Source organism: Microtus oregoni, unplaced genomic scaffold (genome assembly GCF_018167655.1).
Source record: "Microtus oregoni isolate MIOR12 unplaced genomic scaffold, Mior012 000054F_ref0000373, whole genome shotgun sequence".
NCBI classification, from domain to species: Eukaryota; Metazoa; Chordata; class Mammalia; order Rodentia; family Cricetidae; genus Microtus; species Microtus oregoni.
The window spans coordinates 9631772-9650867 of record NW_024543830.1 but is presented as its reverse complement, the minus strand read 5'-3'; the positions used below and the strand labels follow the sequence as shown (position 1 = coordinate 9650867).

Below are 19096 nucleotides of genomic sequence, written 5' to 3'. Positions count from 1 at the left end.
TGTGAGTGTTATGTGAGCTGAAATATGTGTAAGTCTGGGGGAGGAGTAGAAATTGGTTCTTGAGCCACGTGAATATGTGAGTTGAAGCTTTGATGATTTTAAAAAAAAAACCGAGAAGGCTCGACTTTTATGCACAATTGAGAGAGAGAGAGAGAGAGAGAGAGAGAGAGAGAGAGAGAGATGCTATGTTGGGGTGCTGGTGGGGAGACAACAACACCTTTGGATCATATACTCAGAATGCGGTTGCTGGACTATGTGTTCGTGTGTGCACATGGGAGTTGGGACGTCAGAGACCTGGGGGACGCGCCCCGCCCTCCGCTGCAGGTGGGCCGGGCCGGCCGCGGGGCCGCAGCGCTTGCAGCTCTTGGCTGGCCGCCGCGCTGGGCTAGCAGGGCTGGGCTGGGGCTGCGGGGCGGCGCCGGGACAGGAAGCGGAAAGCAGCGGAGAGCGGCGACCGCGGCGGGGCTGTGCCTCCACTGCAGCCCAGCGCAGGCCGCGGAGCCGGGGCGCTGCAGCAAGAACGCGGGCGTGGAGCGCTGCTGGCCGGCGCCAGGGTGAGTCCGGGAGAAGCGGGCGCGGCGCGGCGCGGCGGCGGGGGACTGAGCTGGGCGGGAGGTCAGGCCCAACTACGCTTGTCCCTGTTCCCCAGCACTCCGATCGGGGTTCGGGGCCTCGGGCAGGAGCCCCCGGGCCGCTTCGGGTCGCGCTTCCCCGTACCTGGGTCCTTCCATCCCTGTCCCGAGGTCTCTCCGAGTCCCGGGGCTGCCTATGCTACCTCGGACGTCCCTTTGCCTTGGCTAGCCTTTGGAGTGCGCCTCTGGGTGCGCATGCCGGGGCAGCAGCGGGTAAATGACGGCGTGTCTGAGGCAGCGGGCGGCAAGATGCGCCGCGCAGGGCAGGACACGATCGGGGTCTACGCCAGCGCCCGGGGTCACCTAGCCGGTACTCGGGTACCGGGACCGAGTTGGCTTAGGTTTCACATTTCACTCACAAAACCGCAGCCCTGCAGGCCTGGGGGGCGCGGCCCGCTGCGCCTCGCGGAGCGCAACAGGCAGGTAGGAGTTTACTTTCAAAAGCGCCGGGGCGGAGCAGAGGCGTGCAGCCATTCCCAGCCCGAGGAGGAGTCCCTGTCCGGGGCTACCTCGCCGTGCCGGGGAAGCACCGGTAGGACCTCATTTCATCCCGCAGCCATTGAACTGCCCCCAAGCAACGCGCCCAGAGACCTGTGAAGCTTTATAAAAATTTAAAAGCGTCGGCGGTGGAAGCAGGAGTGGGGCGGAGCCACAGCTTGGCGGCTGGGTGATGAGCAGGGGAAACTTGGAGCCGGGCAATCTCCAAACCGGGTATGATGCCCACACTGGGAAGGTGAGCTCCTTCTGAAGCTCATGGGGAGATGTCAGGGCTATTTATCATGATGATTGTGTGGTTGGCGCGTGCGTTTCGTTAAAATCCTTTTGAGGGGACTATGGTAAGGATGCATGTGTTCTTACAAGCTAACTCCGAAAGCTAGCAAGCTTTGAGGATTAGTGTTTTCATTGACATGTTTATGCCTTTTACAGGGTTTGCTGAAAAATATTGTAAGATGTGTCACCAATCGACAATGTTAATTAGCCTTCTCCTTCCAGTGGGTGTGTTGATTACACAGCTCCTAGGCTCTGTAAGTGAGATGGCAGAAACTGTCTGAACCCAGGGAGGCATAATTAGTCATTTTATGGAACCACTAATTAGAGTTTTTAGAATTGAATTAAATCAGTGTGATATAGTTGGGGCTTTGATGTGTGGGAGGAAACTGTTTTATTCTGCATTTCAAAGAAATATCCAGGCGTGTTTAGCATTTCCAAAGGTTGATGACTCCTAGTATGATTAGCTAAAAACACCCAGTGTGAAAATTTTCAGAGTTGCAGCGCTGACGTTGTGACTTGGTGACAACTTAATTTGTAAATAAAATGGGAGAATTGTGAGAGTGTCATATTTTTGAGACTGCTTGCCAACTCTCGTTTTTATTGTCTTATTTATTGAGCAACAGGACGGAACCATACAGGAAATTGAAAAGTTTCCTTCCCGAGCAACAATTCCGTGACACCCTCTGTTGAAGAATTAATGTGTTGACTGTGGCGAATACTCTTTTGTTAATCCCCCTAAAGGCACACCCTACTTTGCCTCTGATGTAGTTTGGGTTGAATGGGTCCTGATTATACTGGTTAATAATCAGAGGTCTCACTTGGGATGGAGGCTGCTTGAGATGAACTTCCTTTCTCCTTAAAGTCCCAGTCCTGTCCATCCCCAAGCTCCACTTCCCCGCCCTACTGAGGCTATGAGTAGGCATTGAACTGCAGGATTGTTTGTAAGGTTATATGTGGCTTGGAAACAATTCACTATTGTTGCCTTCTCTAAGTAAACAAACAATTTTGGTAATTGCTACATATCTTTCAGTTTTCCTGGGCTCTCTAAAAGCAGACTCCAAGTTGAAGTGGGGGCGAGTCCTTGTGTCTGTGAGACCTTGTTTTCTTAACTGCACCATAACGTTCTGTTTTGTCCCCTTACACTTGTTCTGAGGATTGAGGTATTTCATGCAAGTGACCTCAGTCTTAACACACAGTAGGCACTTGTTGTCAGACTGGAACTGCCATCATTGCTGTGGCGGGAAGTGCCTGTGCCCAGCGCCTCTGCTGCACACTGGCTTGATTGCTCCGAAGCTGCCCATAAGGAGAACAAATTCAGAGGCTATGACTGGACTCCTTCTGATAGCTGTCTAGGTCCTCCTGGAGTCGGAAGAAAAGCCACCTGCATCTCTGCTGCTCTGTCTCCACCCATCTCCCACCCCAGTCCCACTTAGAGCACTGTACCTGGCACCGTGGAATATGTGGAGTGCATCAGATCTGTTTCTGGGGCTTCCGGATCCAGGAGGGGGCAAGGGTTTGCTTGAAAAAAAGATCCATCATAGACACAGTAACTATCCATCATAGACACAGTAACTATCCACAGCTCTTCATCAATCTGTATCCAGCTGCCGAGAGGTGTTCCAGAGGTGATTAAAGACTCACTTAATCACAGTTGGTCTGGGAGTGTGAGTTGAGCTCTGGCAAGCCAGGTAAAATGAGGCTGGCATTTTATTTCCCCGTGAACAGTGGCCCTCAGCCGTTCTCCTGTTGGGAGAGGGCCATTGCTTTGTCACAGATGCCTGAGCTCTGCAGAGCCTCCTGCCACCGTCTTGGATTCTGTTCTATGATTTACAGGTGCAAGCTCAGCAAGGTGTCTTAGCCACGCCCCTCTGCACCATTCTTCTGCACCTGAGAGCCTCCAAGTGAACCTGTACATGCTACTCTCTGGACCCCCTGTGCAGTAGCTTTTCTCCCTTCCCAAGCAGAGCCCCTGTAATTAACCGCTCTGGGTGGAAACTGTTGAGAGGTTCTTATAACTTCCTTTTCATAGAGGCTAGCTTCCGCTTACCACGGTCATTATCATAACCTGTTATTTCCCTTATATGATTGTTTTTTCCCTGAGCACTGTCTTTCTTTCAAGTAGGAGTCATGTATTTTATAGGAGTAAGTGTGACCTTAGGGGAAGATTCTCCTTGAGGTCACCAACTTTCACCTTGTTTTAGTCCAGGGTTGTTGTAATAGGAGCAGCGAGGCTGCGTCCCCGGCACCCGCCCGCCCGCCCGCATGGCTAGCTTATGCCCCGAAATAATCACATGGAAACTGTATTCTTTTAAACATTGCCTGACCCATTAGTTCCAGCCTCTTATTGGCTAGCTCTTACATATTGATCTAACCCATTTCTAATATCCCTGTAACACCACGAGGTGTCTTACCAGGGAGGATCTTAACCTGCGTCTGTGTCCCATAGGAGAATCATGGCGACTCCTTGACTCAGCTTCTTTCTCCCAGCATTCTGTTCTGTTTACTCCGCCTACCTAATTTTATGTCCTATTAAAGGGCCAAGGCAGTCTCTTTATTTAACCAATGGAATTAACACAAAACAGAAGACTCTCCCCCATCACAGGGTGGTGGGGAAAGTTCACTGCACACCGAGATGCTGTCTCGACAATGTTCCCCAGGCCCTGTGGTTTGGTGTATTCTGGCCCAGACCAGGGCAGGATGCTCTTGGATGGTAGCTGAAGCAATGGTGCTGGTCACACCTGAGCACATCTGGACCATATGTTCCATTGCTGAGCAAGCTGCCCTGTGCACCAATGGTGTAGCTTCCTTCCTGATAGTCCCCAGATCTCCACTTTATCTATTCTCTGCAGGCTTTCTTCTATGGTAAAGGCGTGCCTCTGTGTCCCGAAACAGGCACTTCTCAGGACATTCTCTTCATTCAGTCAGCCAATATTTATTAATGGGCCTCTTGTTTGCCAGCAGCTGGGGAGAGGGTAAGGAACATGGTCCCCGCACCCCAGGAGCCTCTTCAGGGAGCCTGATGCTCAGTTGTCACCCAAGTGAATGTGTAACTTGGAAGACCAGTAGGGAGAATGCAGGTGGTGGGCTGGCCAGGTGCGGACTGGAGGGTCAACGAGGTCTCGCCAAAGAAGTGTGTTTAAACGGAGAGGAATTAGCCAAAATGGTGCTTGTGAAAAGAACGAGCCCCAGCAGATAAACTGGACTCTGCTAAGGTCCTGGGGCTGGAAAGAACCGGGCCCCAGAGGAACTGGAACAGTTGGCAAAACTGCTGATCAAATGAAAGTTTCTGTGTTTTAAAGTCCAGGGAACACCATGGGGGGATCTGAAAACAAGGGGGTGAGTTTGGCTACTACTCTGCCTGGACCAAACACGATACAGGTCCTTACAGGGGCCAGTATGATAGATGCTGCAGGTTCAAGGATTCCCCGTGTACACGCCTACCCACCTCTCTCCCAGTCTGGGCACTGCAACCTCTCATTAGCTTGCTGCCCAGGGAAAGGGACTTCTTTTCCTTACTTTATTATCTTTGCTGATAAAGGTGTCTCTCGTGCACTTTGTTAGTTCCTTATACGCTCATCCTTTCAGAGATGAGCATTGGGATGTGTGCCTTCATTAACTCAAGTGGGAGCCCCTACCTGAGGTCAAGCCCTGTTCTGGAAGGAGTTCACCCTGCCTTTTATTAGTTTCCCTCCTGACTGCTCACTCAGATCTTAGATGAGGCAAGAGCTGGTAACCATGATGAAAGCAGAGAGACTTAGGAAGGCCAGGCTCTGTGTGGGCTGGCTCAGGTGAGGAAACCTGGAAACCTGGAGGTGTTCTCTAGGTTAGCTCTCTGCTGCCGTGCGCTGGGAGAGGATGGGGGCTGACCTGTGGACAGGCAGAGCTTGGTGCTGCTGGGATGTGTGGATGAACCGGAGAGAGTACTGAAAACAGCAAGAGCGGGTCCACCCACTGACTAGGCTGGCAGCATCACAGGCCGAGGATAGTGGGAAGACCAAGACAAGACCAAAGAGCACAGCTATGGACAAGAGCTGAAAGAGCAGAGAAAAAAAAAAAGGAGCATTTGGCTTTAGTTTTCAGGAAGTGTTTATAATAATTTGGGGAAGGGGACCATTGCTCCTGACTCTGAGGAGTTTATAACCAGAGATGGAGAAGAATACGGGGTGAAAACTTGATAGGGGGGTTGTAGGAAGATGTGTTAGAGGAGAAGAGACAACAAACAGTACAAGTGCCATCAAGCTAGAAGCTAGACATCAGTGAGACTTAACGAGGGCAGATGTGTGCCCCTGTTGAAGTCATCTCTCTCTCACTGAGCAGGGTCTGGTGGCTACTCATGAAATATGAAGGGGTGAATCAGAGGGGGTAAGATGGGCCAGGAGAAAGAGGACAAGGGTGTGACCTTTGGAGATGACTCTGGCTAACTTAGAGTTTCTAAAATGAAGAGGGAAGGATGAAGGATTTAGTGGCAGTGTGTATGGGGTCAGAGTGGATCTTATACAAGATTCTTCTCTTTGGAGAAAACCTGGGCAAGGGTAGTTGGTACAGTTAGGAAAAGACATTTCCCAGAGGGGGCCTATTGAGAGCTGGGGTTTCCTTTGAGGGACATGCCTGGCGTTGCCTTAATGGATGGTCCACATTTTAATGAGGACAAAGAATGATGATGACCTTCAGCAGAGGGAGAAGGGAACGAGATTTGGGTTCTATGCCCTAGAGATTATACCTCAGGAGTCTTGTTTATTCCTCATATTGACCTTGAGAAGGGAATATTAATGATGTCATCTTACTGGGGATTTGGGTGTGGGACAGAGCAGAAGCACCTGCCCTGAGGTATAACAGCAAGGCAGTATGAACTCAGAATCACTCGTGGTGTTCTGGGTTGGAGCTACCTTCCTGTAAGATGCCCCTCGATTGCTGGTGAGAAATCAGACGTTAGAGTAGAATGGAGAGCCAGGAGTTACAGGCTGGAAGGTGAAAGAAGCAAGTGTCAGGATGGAGGGGAGTCAATTATGAATGCAGAGAATGGTCAGCTTTCTGACGAAGGAGGCAAACCATGGAATCTGTAGGTCAACAGAGAGCTGGGTCAGGGGCTATCAAGGAAAGAGGATTGGTCCCTGCTAGGCTCCCTATCCTGGCTGTACCTCCTAAAGGTGCTTATCTGCCATCCAGAAGGCCAGTGAGACAGGAGCATAGCCCAGACCAGAAAGGAGGGAGACTCCTGCTAGCTGAAAGCTTGGTGAATGGCTGGTGAAATCCCTGGGAGAGAGCCCTGGAGCTAAGCTAATGTTTTGAGAGTGCCTGATTGGTTTCACATTTAGTCTTTACCATTACCGCCTTCCTCCCAAGCAGGCTGCTTGACTTCCTTTTACCAGGTAGGAAACTCACAGAGCAAGGATTAAACTGCCTTCTTCGAGTACACAAGCTGGTGGGTGAGCAGGCCGCCTGAGAGGCAGCCCCATTCTGCCTGCCTGCAGCAGGGTGGGATAGCCTAGAGGGAGGTGCCCTCTAAGCTTTTCTCTTGCTGAAAAAGACGAGGAGGTCATGGAGTTTGGAAACCTCCAAAGGAAGCTCTCAGAGCCACCCACTTTTACTTACCCAGCACATCTGGTGCTCATGCTGGTTACTGTTACCTCTGTCCGCTCGTACAGTCATCAAAATGCTCCCGATGCTCACATTTTATAGATGGGACTTCAAAGAGGTTTCATCGTTTGACTGAGGCCCCACAACTAGGAAGCAAGTCGAGTCTCTGTTTATATCTCTGCTATGGGAGATGGCGGCTTGTGCGTGACGAGTGAGCAGATTTGGATTCAAGAAGGCAAGAGAGGGGCTGATCACAGGAGTCTAAGCGTGGCCTGGACTCCATGCTTCCCCATGACTAGGCTTTGGCTCTTGCTGACGGACGACTGTTAAGTAATAACCTGATATGGGGAAAGAAGACCAAGCGGTAGTGGCATCCGATTGGAAACCAGCCACCAGCAGGGCCAGGGAAAGCAGTCAGGTCTCTGTCCGGTCACAGCTCTGTGGCCCTAACACTCCGGAGCAGGGTCTCCTGGCTCCTTAATAACATGGATGTGAAATGGATGTCAGTGCCGTGAGAAAGGCATGGATGGAGCAGGAGGGAAGGAGTGGCCTTGGGGTTGGACTCCATAATTATCATTTCCTACCGATGTGTGCTAGTTTGGGGGTGACTGGGCCATGTGTGCCCTTGGTTTAGGGGACATTTTCTTCGCTTTTAGCTTTTAATCACATTAGAGAGTGGGGAGATCTTTTTTTCTTTTAACATGAAGAATTAGTACTCTGAGGTCAGTTCCTAGTGAAATCATGAGTTGAGGCATCTATAACAAGGCAGGTAACCCCTAGGTACGGGGTTTCTTTAGGAAGGACCTTCCATCCTGGAAGGAAGAGAATGCCACTTCTAGGCTCTAGGCCTGTGTAACTGTGTAGCTGTGACATCCAGGCCCAGTTAAACCTCCCAGTTTGAAATGTCTCCCAGTCTGAGCTTTTGCTGTGGTCTGGGACCTGAGCCTCCTCCAGCACTGGGGCAGGGTGTGGACTTTGCAACTCCTTTGTTTTCTTCGCACTTTATCTCACTGGCCTTGTTTGAGTTTTAGCCTCCAGGACACTGCAGGGTGGGAAACCCTGCGGGGCCTGGACCAGGCCTGGGAGAGGGGTGCGGTCAGAGGCAGAACTCTAGATCCGACTTCCTAGAAGTGGAGCCTGAGCATGTGGAGGCTCAGGAATGGGCTCGCAAGTGTTTCCAATTTATTTTTATTGCAGAGCAATATTTGAGGGAAGTGGGAAAGGACCTAGGACCTTGCAACTAATAAATCACTTTTCTTGATGTCCCTGTGTAGCAGTCCCCACCCTTCCGTACATCATTGGAACAGTTGTATAGGCGCACTGGCTACCTGCAGTCCTGTTTCCTGCTGATTAAAATCTCCATTCTTCATAATTGTCATTTTATACAGATACATGGTATTTTCTTCAACTGACTGAATCATATTTTCCCCCTAGCTATTCCTTGGCTGGGGGGGGGGGCATTTACATTGCTTCTGGCTTTTTATTATCATAGGCAGCAAGGCAATTGTGGTGGTTGTTGATTTTTAATTATCTAAGGTAAATTTCTAGGTGTTTGGATTCTCAATGAGACTAAGGAAAAAAAAACTTTAATTGACTTTTGGAAATGATGGCCAAAGTGCTGACTAAGTGATTTCCCTGGGAGTTGTTTTTATAACTGACAGGTGGGGGTGGGATAGACATTTGTCTGGGGGTTGGTGTGAGAAGTAGTTCCTACAGCCAAAGCCATGAGAAATACATGTCTCAATGCCCAGGCTTCTCCCAAACCTTCTTCCTGTGGTTGTGATGGGGTCCAGCACGCTCGGTACCCCTCTCACCTCTCAGACACCTGCGAAGCTTGTTCCTTGGTGAGCAGTCCATTTGAAGGTTTGAGTTTTACGCTTACCCCATATTCCATAACGGGAACCTCCAAGGAGAGTCGGCTATTGTCGGTTTATCTTTCCGCCCTTTTATGACTGACTTTGAGGATTAATCTCTCCATTTTCTCCCCTTCCCAGAGTCCTGTTGAAGAGTAGCATCTCTGAGGCCCACAAGACTTTAGGAGCGAGTGGGTGAGACTGCTCGTGGGAGAAGAGAGCCTGCTCCATCCGCTATCCGGGGAAGCTCGCCATTGCTATGGATACCGAATCCACATATTCTGGATATTCCTACTACTCAAGCCATTCAAAAAAATCTCACAGGCAAGGGTATGTAAGCAATGCCTCAGTCGGCGCTTCTCTTTGGGAACACCTGCAGGTTGGTAGGGATTGCTGTCAGAGGACCAGGTTTTCAACAGCCTGCCCAAAGGGCTGAGGATGTTAAGGGTTCAGAAGCCCGCTGGTATGTGAGAAGCCAAGCTGTAATAAGAGTGGCTGACAGGCTCACAGAGACAGGGCTCTGCCAATTTACATTTTATAGCCGCCATTAGAGTTGATGACCTTAATTTCTCACAATTGGTTTTAAATTAAAGTTTTCCCAACAGTGGAAATGGTTCTCATTTCTGAGTACTTCTCATAGATGGAAAGTTCTCCCAGAGCTTTACCAAGTCTGTGAATGTGAATGAAAGTTAAAAAATTGGTGTTAATTTCTCACTTCACCCCGAGCTGCTGACTCACGGGCCATTAAACATCTGCCCTGAGACTATCTCAGGCATGGGGGAGGGGTGTTAGGGGGTGGGGAGGGGGGCACACCGCACACCCACCCACCGACACCCACATGTGGGCATGATTGGCCTGGCATCTGATCTCTCTTTGACTAGTCTTCCAAGCGAGCAAGCTCAGGATTTGAAAACACTGTCCTGCGTGGTGGGGACCAAGTCTCCTTCCTTGCTGATGGTACTCAGAGGGCCATGTGCGTTCTGGCCTGCAGAATGCTTGCTGAGTGGCGGGACACAGGGACGGATGAACGAACAGACACGTAAATGAGGCAGTGGGTGGCATTGTATTGTGCAGGGTAAGAATACAACAGGTCAGGGGTCTCCTCCTCTGTGAAATGGGTATAGGGAGCCCCTCTCCTAGACTGAATGAGCTATGCTTGGGAAATGAGTAGCTCGGCCATAGTAGGAGGCCTCTCGCTAGTAGCTGTATCCATGCTGTTTAGTCTTGGTATTTCAGCACCTGTGTTCGAAGGTGACCTCTGCCCCTAGCTCGGAGGGCCACTGGCCACAGCTGTGTGCTGTATGGAACGGTTACTGCCCTGGTGCTTGTTTATCTCCCTGAACAGATCACCATATAAGTAGCTGTGCCCAGAGTGAGGTTTCAGGTTAGGATATATGTTTTGTGTCACTCCTGTGTGGATGGCCATACCTGGAAAGAAGCCTCCAAGTGTTTTCTAGGCTGCCGGAGTGACATCTTCAGGGAAGGGGCTCCTGGCAGTGGTGCCTGGGGGGTGGCGACCTATCCACGTAAACTTGACTTTTCTGTACAAATGTGTAGTTTGTAATTTTTTTAAAAAAATGAACGGAGCCCTGATAAGGGAGCAGGGGCCTTTAGTCCTAGCACGTAGGGGTCAGAGGCATGCTAGCTGTGTGAGTTGGAGGCCAGCCTGGTCTACCTGACAAGTAGCCAGTTCCAGGCCAGGCAGGGCTCCGCAGTGAGACCCTGTCTTCAAAAAAAGTAAAACGAATGAGATAAAAACATAACGGGAAGATTTTCAAGACTGTGCTCAGGGGACGACATTATTTTTAAGGAAACAGGCTTCTGGGTAGTTCTTCTTCTTTTTAATTGCTTTCTTTTCCAAACATTCCTGCATTATTTGTATAGCTCCCTATGCTGGAGCCCCACTCTCTTTTCCAGTGAGGACAGAAGGCGCAGAGTAGGCACTTCGGGGGTGACATTCTACAGCCCCGATCCTGAGAAAGTCAGAACCCCATTCTTCCACTGGTTTTTAAAAATGATCACAGATTTTGATCAGTGGGCAAGCTTAAGAGATTTGTTCTAAAATACCAGAAACAGCTGTTTTCAAATATCTGCTTTTTGGACCGACCTGGGAAAAGCAGCTGGGTTGTTGGGGTGTCAGGCTTCCTCACCCATATGGTATGAGTAGGAATTTAGGGTTTCTTTGAAGCAGGAGAGGAGGGTGGCTTGCAAAATTCTGAATGGAGCCAGCCCTGGCTTCTTTTGTTTGCACACCCAGCAAGACGTGCACCTCCCAGGCCCATTGCTGCTTCCTGCTGCTTCCCGGGACCTCCTGGGGTCCCCGAAATGCATGGCTCTAGTGCTGTTATGGGAACTGAAAGAGACTATAACTTTCAATTAAGATGACATGCAGAACGCTTAGTTCTTTCTTGATCCCTTGTGGAAAGTACTTGGCAGCTGCGAGCCGGAGCTGAGGCTTTTAATCAATTGATCAAGGAACACTGTGGAGCTCCTACTGGGAGGCCCGAGTGGAGCTCTGCTTCCCAAGGGCTGATCAGGGAATATTGCTGAGTGCCCATTCCGAGTGGAGCTGAGTGCGGGATTTGAGCTGGAGGGCTGTGTAAGTGCACTGAGTGGATCTTTGAAGCCCCTCCCTCCCTTCTGTTGCATTGTGTTGCCTGAGGGAGGACCACAGAGGTCATAGGAACCACAGGGCAAAGTTTGTACCCCACGGTTAAGGAGCCCTCCAAGGCATGAGAGCCAGCTGCCTCAGGCATTTCTGGTACGAGGAATGCCCTGTAAAGGCTTCTCTGCTTGATGATTTGTGGGGAGTTTGAATGGAGGAGTAGGAAAAGAAAGGGACCTGGTCTTTTGGTAACTTTAGCGCAGCTCCAGCTCAGAAAAGAATAATGAAGTGCCCGAGGACACTGATGGTCTTGGAGGATTGGCCACTGCCCAAGCCCGTTTTCTGACAAAGAGATCACTGATGCCTGCATTCTTCCCAGAGCGTCCAGTTAGTTAGCTTACCGAGAGAGTGGTACAAACTGCAGCCAACCTCGTCTGACCTGTGGGGCTCCTGATGCCAGCATCAAGAAGCATCGTTTTGAGAGTCCCTGCAAGGTCCATCATGGTCACCCTCTCCCATGCTTACAACGGTCCTAGAATAGTGGGGATTGGGCGCACCGCTTTACAGGTGGAGAAACTGAGGCACAGAGAGGAACATGGCTACCAGATATTGGACCCCTTGGCAAGTTTCAGGCTTGTTGGTCCTTTGGAAGAGAATGCCACCTTTGGAAGGAAAATGTGGCTACTGTGTTAAAATGCATTGTTGTAAAGGGCTGCCCAGGCAGTGGTGGAGCCCCAGCCCCGCCCCCCCATCAGCCTCTTTGTTCTCCACACCCAGCAGGCCTGCAGTCCACAGGCAGAGGACAGGTAATGAGTGGGTGGTGGTGGGGGAGGAAAGGGAGGAGTAACCGGTGGGATGGCATTCCCCATTTAGAAACGGACAAGCAACGGAACAGGAGGAAACAGCCTTCCCAGGAAATGGTGACTGTAAGTGGGGACAGTGTGGGAATCTTAGGCATTCCGGCTAAACCGAAGGGGGGTCACAAAGCTAGCAAGTTGCCTAAATGATGATGCATTTGCCTGCGCACAGGGTTGCCTCCTGCGTGCTGCCTCTTGCCCTCCCCACCCTCTCATGCCTGTGTACCCACAGTGCACAGATACACTTATCTTTGCCCCGACAGCCTTATCTTTACTCCTGTGGGCCAAGGAATCAGAAAGACAGATTTAGCGATAAAGATGCAGATTCCTGTGGGTGATGAGGCTGCCCAGCAAGAGCCTCAGGTGAACCTGACCACTTAGGCAGTTAAATCTTGAGTGTGTCTTAATGTTCTATTTATTGGTTTAGTAAACTGTTTATTCCGCCCCCGCCCCCCACCTCCACCCCTGACTCTCAGCTTCATTGGGGAGCTCTCTTCCAAGATAATGGACAGCCACAGTCCCTTTAAGTCACAGCACCAGTTTGCTGTCCCAGGCTGGCCTCAAATTCTGTATGTCACCAAGAGTCACAGGTGTGTGCCATTATGTCTGGTTTTATGTGGTGCTGGGGATTGAACTCAGGGCTTCAGTAAAGCGAGGCAAGCCCTCTACCGTCTGAGCTCCATCTCCATTGCCCCGTTACTGCCTCTGGAGCTACAGAGATGAGCGTTGAGGTATATTCTGCAGTGGAATGACCTCTTAGAGGTTTGTAGTTCTGCAAACTAGAAAGCCCTGGATGGATGATCAACAGTGTTTTTCTTGGACATCACTCTCAAGTCCTGGCTTGACTTGGAGACCTGCCCGGAGCAGTAACTAGCAGCAGTGATTTCTGGAGCTGCCATGTGGTGTCTCACTCCCTTCTATGGTGAGACCAGTACTGGGAGCAGCTAGCTGTCTTGGTGAAGTGCCGATGGGAGCCTCCCTCTTCTGGGTAACCCTGAGTTGGGCTTGTGTGCTTTACTTCATCCGTGCACTACCAAAATTAAAAGATTTATTTTTATTTATGAGTCTGTATTTGGGTATCCTAAAGGTGCTCACAGAACCCAGGAGCAGGAGTTACACCACCAAATACAGGGGTTTGCCAGTCTCTCCATGTGGGTGCTGGGAACAGAATTCAAACCTCTGGGAGAGCAGTAAGCACCCTTAACTGTTGAGCCATCTCTCCAGCTCCACTATTTTAATAAAGACGCACTGTGTATTACAGCGCTACACAGCCGAGCACCCCGTGGTTTTGATCCCCTGCCATTCCCAAGGCTTTTCACATACAGGCAGACTTCTAAGTAGGAATTTCCACAGCCCCTGAAACAGGGGGTGGGAAAGTCCTCAGGAATAATCCTTGCATCACCTGCCTCCTGATGGCCTGGGGTGCTGGTGAGAAAAAAAAGTAGATTTCTGTTGTCTCTCTTCCAGACAAATTCTGAGGGCAGGGCCACCCAGTCTCTGCACCCACGGTGGCTTGTCTGCACAAGGGGTCTGAGAAATGGGAGGCACTGGTGTAGAGTGGCAGGTGCTGGAGGACGGAGCGCTATGTATCAAGTTCCTACCTGGTTCACTTCCGGTGCTCTCCGGGAAGCTGTGAGACTGAGTTGCAAAGATACTGGCTGTTCCCTTGTTAGCGCTCTCTGGGGCCTTTATGAGCCTTGCCAGTTGGGTGGTCCAGAGAGAGGAGTGTGGTCCTTTTTAGTTCCCGTTAGTTTCTGTCTGCTTCAGCCCTCACGGTGTTTAGGAACCAGAAGCTAGCACGAAGTGAAAGGATTTAGTTCCAGAACAATCTTTGCTGTCACAGGATTTGACCTGTGAGGTTTTTCAACAGAGAGCCAGGTTAGATAAGCACGTGACTCAGCCGCTGGTCAACAAGAGAGTGACAAACAGCAGAAGGGCATGGGGTCACCCCAGGGCAAGCTAGGTGCAAGCGGGACCTGGTGGAAAAGCAGCTCTAGAGCTAGCCTGAAGTTCATTCTGAGGACTGACCAAGCTGGGGGAGCAAGAATCCCCCACATTGCTCACAGAGAATGCCTTTTGGAGTGCTGGTATTCGACAGCCCAGAGCGCACAGCTGAGGCTACTGACTGTCACGGCCAATGGTGACCACCAATACTAGCTTCAGAGGCCGGTTTCACAGCTCCAGCAGTGTGATCGCATGGGGGCGTGAACATGAGTGCTAGGAATATTTACGCTATAAAATCTCCAGATTTCGGATATTTAGGAAGAGAAAGGGACCCAGTGGGGCGGAGGAAAGGAAGGTAGAAGAGGGTCAATGTGATCAAAGTTCATTATCTTCATGTATGGAAACTGTCATAGCAAAAGCCCATTGTTTTACATAATTATTTATGCTAATTAAAAAATCTCACTGTTCCCCCGAAACAGTATAACGTAGTAGCTTGAATAGATACAGTGGCAACAGACCTGGCTTCAGTTCCTGTTCTGCTCCTTACCACAACTTCTGGAAGGCACTTAACCTCCGTGAGCCTCAATTTTTTTCATCTGTGAGATGGGACAGTAATACTGACCTCAGAGCCATTTGTTAGAATTGAATGGAGCTAATCCAGTCAAGCTCTCCACAGTGCTGTGTGGCTGGGCCAGAGCAGGGGAAGCTGGCCGCATTACCCAGAGCCCTGGATGAAGAGCTAGATCCTCTGATGTTTGGTTGTCTGGCTCGAACCACACACAGCTAACCTGAGCACTTCTCTTCCTATTGAACAGGCTAAGAACGGAGGTATTGTCGCTAGAAAACTGCCTGCCGTGGGAAACCTTTTGTTCCTTGAAGGAATTGTCTATGGCTTATCCAAGGGAGGGGTTCCCAAGATAGGAGTCTGCCAAGAGATGCCATTCCGTTGTTTTGTTTTAGGGCTTTGTTGTTGTTGCTAAGTAGTAGGTTAATAGGAGATAGACTAGGAGATAGACGTTCAGCAAGGAAGAGGCTTGGTCATGTGCTGCTCCTGGCTCTTTTATTCCCCTTTCTTCAGGACGGCATACTCTCTGTCCCAAGGTCCAGACTCCGCTGTTGCCATTGGCTAATAATGGCCACTGTATGTTGGGTGCTCCCTCCACACCCTTGTACTGGGCACACACACGTTCCCTTGTCTGTGTGACATCCTCATGGCCCCCATTCTGTTTCCCACAAAGGGAAACTGAGGTCAAGTTCCCTGCACAAGGTCACACATCTCATGGGCAGATGGAGAGCTAACTGGCTCTGCACATAGAATAGGAAACCTTGGGTATGAGGGGAGGTGGCAGCGGGAAAGACTGTTGTCAAATGGCACATGGGGACAGGAGGCCGAGGAAACCCGGGTGGGATGTTCGGATGCTGGCCACTGCTTATTGACCCGCCTGTGACCTCTAGGGCTTGGCCACTGTGGCCGATTCCTTTTGTAGTTTTAAGACTTAACAACAGGGTGTCCTCCCACTGTCTCTGGAGGACCACCCACAAAGTCCCTCTGGGGTGCCAGTGTGGAAGGCCTGCTTTTCTCAGGTGGCCTGAAGACACCCTCCCCCCCGGCCCCCAAGGGTCATTTGTTTGTTTCACCTTCTTTGTTCCTATGGGTGTCTTTGAGCTCAGCCAAAACCTACAGGAATGGCTTTCATGTTGGGTTTGTAAGAATGAGAAGTAAATGATTCTCTGTCCGGGTTTAGAATTTCCTCTTTTCTGTCCTTGTCCCCCAAAGTATAGGGTGACATCGTGTCCCAGATTTTTTTTTTTTTTTTGGCCAGACCAAAGTTTAGATATGATGCAGTGTTCTTCTAGTAAAAAAAAAAAATTTCTAATTAGCTTAGGCAAATGATAACCAAATCAACTGAGTAATTATTATAGTGAAATATACCTCACCCATAGTATTTCTAAAATTAGGCTCCGAAAAAAAAAAAGTGATCATTGTTGGTGGAGGAGTGGCCAAGTCTTTGTTTTGGGTTTTAAATTGTCAGAAAGGAAATACTAAGTAGGGGATTCAAGATAATCTTACTCCTTGCAGGGCTGTGGGGATGGGTAGCAACGGAGGATGCCATGTGTACAGGTGGGGGTGGGGTATAGGTATAGGCATAGAATTTCCCTAACATCAAAATAAAATTTATGTTTCGGTGAGCTAGAGAGTAATGAACTTGGCAGAAGTTTGATATCTGATGACTGGATTTCTCCCCAGGGAAAGAACACGAGAAAGACACAAATCTCCACGGAGTAAAGATGGCAGAGGGTCAGAAAAGTCTGTCACTATCCAGGCTCCCACTGGAGAGCCCCTGCTGGCCAATGACTCTGTCCCCACAGGCGCAGAGGAAGTTCAGGTAAGGATCAAAGGCACCTCCGTGGGCAGGATGCCACTCGGCCCCGCCTCCCCTCTGCAAACGTTTTTTTTTTTTTCCTAAGTCTTGTTGCAGTAAGTTCTCTTGGGTTTTTAATTTTTATTTTTCTAACATCTTAATGAGTTTATCTATTTTTCTGGTTTTCCTGCTGGTCTAAGAGACATGTCCTACCATTGGGTAGCTTGGGGTCCTTCTGAAGTGTGATTGGTGGCTTCCCTTGAATGATGTTGGGAAGAAGCCAGCTTGGCTGATGACAAGTCAGAAAAGGGAAAAGTTCCAGGCAAGAGTCCCTGGAGACTCATTCCAAAATGGAATGGAACTGGAGAGGGCGGGAAACTCCCTCCCCAAAAAACACCCAAGGAATGCTTGACACTGACGAGAGAAGACAGCCTAGAAACTCGGAATATGAAGAAATCAAGTCCTTGGCTCTCCGATGGCAAGCATGGAAATCTGAATGAATGGGATACTAGAGTCAAAGATCAGAATCAGAAATATGTTCAGCAAACTTTGGGGTTAGTAGCTGTGGTCTTTGGGGTGCCTTAATGTCAAGGCTATTGGTTGGTGCTGGCATAAATTGGAGAAGGGGTTTCCTCTGGCAAGACACCACAGCTTCCCTCCTTCAGACCACTGCCACTCAGGACTGCAGGAATTCAGGTTTACTAGGCCTGGCCTGTTTCAGAAATATTAGCTTTAGGACCTCATATGAAGTCAACCAATTTTAAAATATCAACACTTTATTACTTTAAAAAAATGTGTGGGATCTTTTTGGAGTTCCTACTGTCTGGCAGCCTACTTGATTTAAATAACCATCTGAGCTGTACTCAGAAGTATGTTTGCACACACACACACACACACCCATGTCTGAAATATTGCATGCCCAGCCTTGCCTCACACAAACAAAGCAATGCACAAATTCACAGCCATAAAGATATAGGAACAGAGATAAGCATATACCCATGCACACCTGTAGGTACCCACAGATAGGCATTTATAATCAGATAGGAACCCTGAAACTACAATCCCTTCAAGGCTACAGATGCCATTGGGACTGATAACTATGCTTCCCCACTGAATGTGGGGTTTGTTCAGTAGCGAGCAAATTCTTTTAATACTGTTTGCTGCTTGCTTTGGTTCTAAGAGGACAGATGGATGGATGGATGGATGGATGGATGGATGATGGGAAGATGGATAGATGGTGGATGAATGGGTGATGAATGTGTGTGTGGATGGATGGATGAAGGATAGATGGATGACGGATAGATGTGGTCAGTCTTATGACTGGATCATCCTTAAAAGCCTCATGGGTCAGTTTCCCCCAGAAGTGGATTCGGAGGTGCCAGTAACCCACCGTGTAGGCTTTTCCTTCTTTGTACCCTGAGCTCTTTGGGAAGCTGTTGATGTTTTCAGCAGGATGGTGTGATGGGAAGGACTTTTGGAGGTTGTGTGTTTCAGCAGCCATGTTAACTTTGGGAGCTACAACTTTTGTTGGTCTCAGCTTCTTTACCAAAAATCTAGGGAATTCGATTGGCGAAGTTCAGATGCATTTTTCCTCCCTGAAGACCTCAAATTTGAGAGACGCCTTTGTACAACTATACTTTTTTAGACAGAGATGTGCATGGGTTTGTAAAATGAGCAGGCATTTTGTTAGCCACTCACTGGCAGGAAGTTATGTGCACAGCCGAGTCAGAGCAGTGCTATTACACAACAAAATGTCCACATGATATCAGTACTATTACCTCAGCAGGGCTATCAGTCACGTGTGCAGAATCCAGCGTTTGTCTTCCCGAGACAGTGCTCCAAGGCCAACTGTTTCCTACAGCCTGGGAATTTGTCTTATATTGCAGCAAGTTGTATGTCTTTCTGCTTTGTTTTCTCCCGCTGGTGTATTCTTTCTTAACTGACCTAAATTCACACGCAGAAATCAAATCGTTCTCAAGGGTATACTTTGATGGTTTCAACAGATGAACCCACACCCTTCGGCTCAGAAAATTCTCCTGGCTCTTCGTAGTTGATCCGCACCGCCATCCACTCCTCTCCAGGGCAACCGCTATTTTGATTTCCATCTCAGTGAATTGGTTTTGCCTGTTGGAGAGTTGAATATAATTGGAATCATATGAGGTTTTCCCCACTCAGCATGATGATTTTGATATTTATCCATGGTCTATGTGTTTCAACAGTTCACCCTTTATTATTTCTGCTGACTAGTATTCCAGTGAATTGACCACAGTTTGTTATCTGTTCTGCTGGCGGGTGGACCTTGGAGGTATACACATTCTATAGTGGATTAAGCTCTTATGAATATTTTCATAAGTTTTTTGTGGACATATTTCCATTAACTTTTGATAAAACCTAGGAGTCGAATTGCTGGGCCGTGTGGTAAATATATATCTAAATTCCTGTGGAAGTTTCAGGCCCGTTTTCTGGCAGTGGTAAACCATCTTAAACCTCCACC

The 19096-nt window shown here is 49.2% G+C and overlaps 1 protein-coding gene across 2 annotated transcripts in view; it reads left to right on the top strand.

The window, feature by feature from the left end:
- The first annotated feature begins 421 nt into the window (after positions 1 to 421).
- Positions 422 to 19096, top strand: part of Vangl1 (VANGL planar cell polarity protein 1) — a 51322-nt gene continuing 32647 nt past the window's right edge. For both annotated transcript variants that reach the window (XM_041638213.1, XM_041638212.1), the window contains exons 1-3: positions 422 to 554; positions 8975 to 9163; positions 16488 to 16626. In XM_041638213.1, the coding sequence (XP_041494147.1) occupies positions 9093 to 9163; positions 16488 to 16626 (210 nt within the window). In that variant the 5' untranslated portion in view covers positions 422 to 554; positions 8975 to 9092. The remainder of the gene's footprint in view (positions 555 to 8974; positions 9164 to 16487; positions 16627 to 19096) is intronic.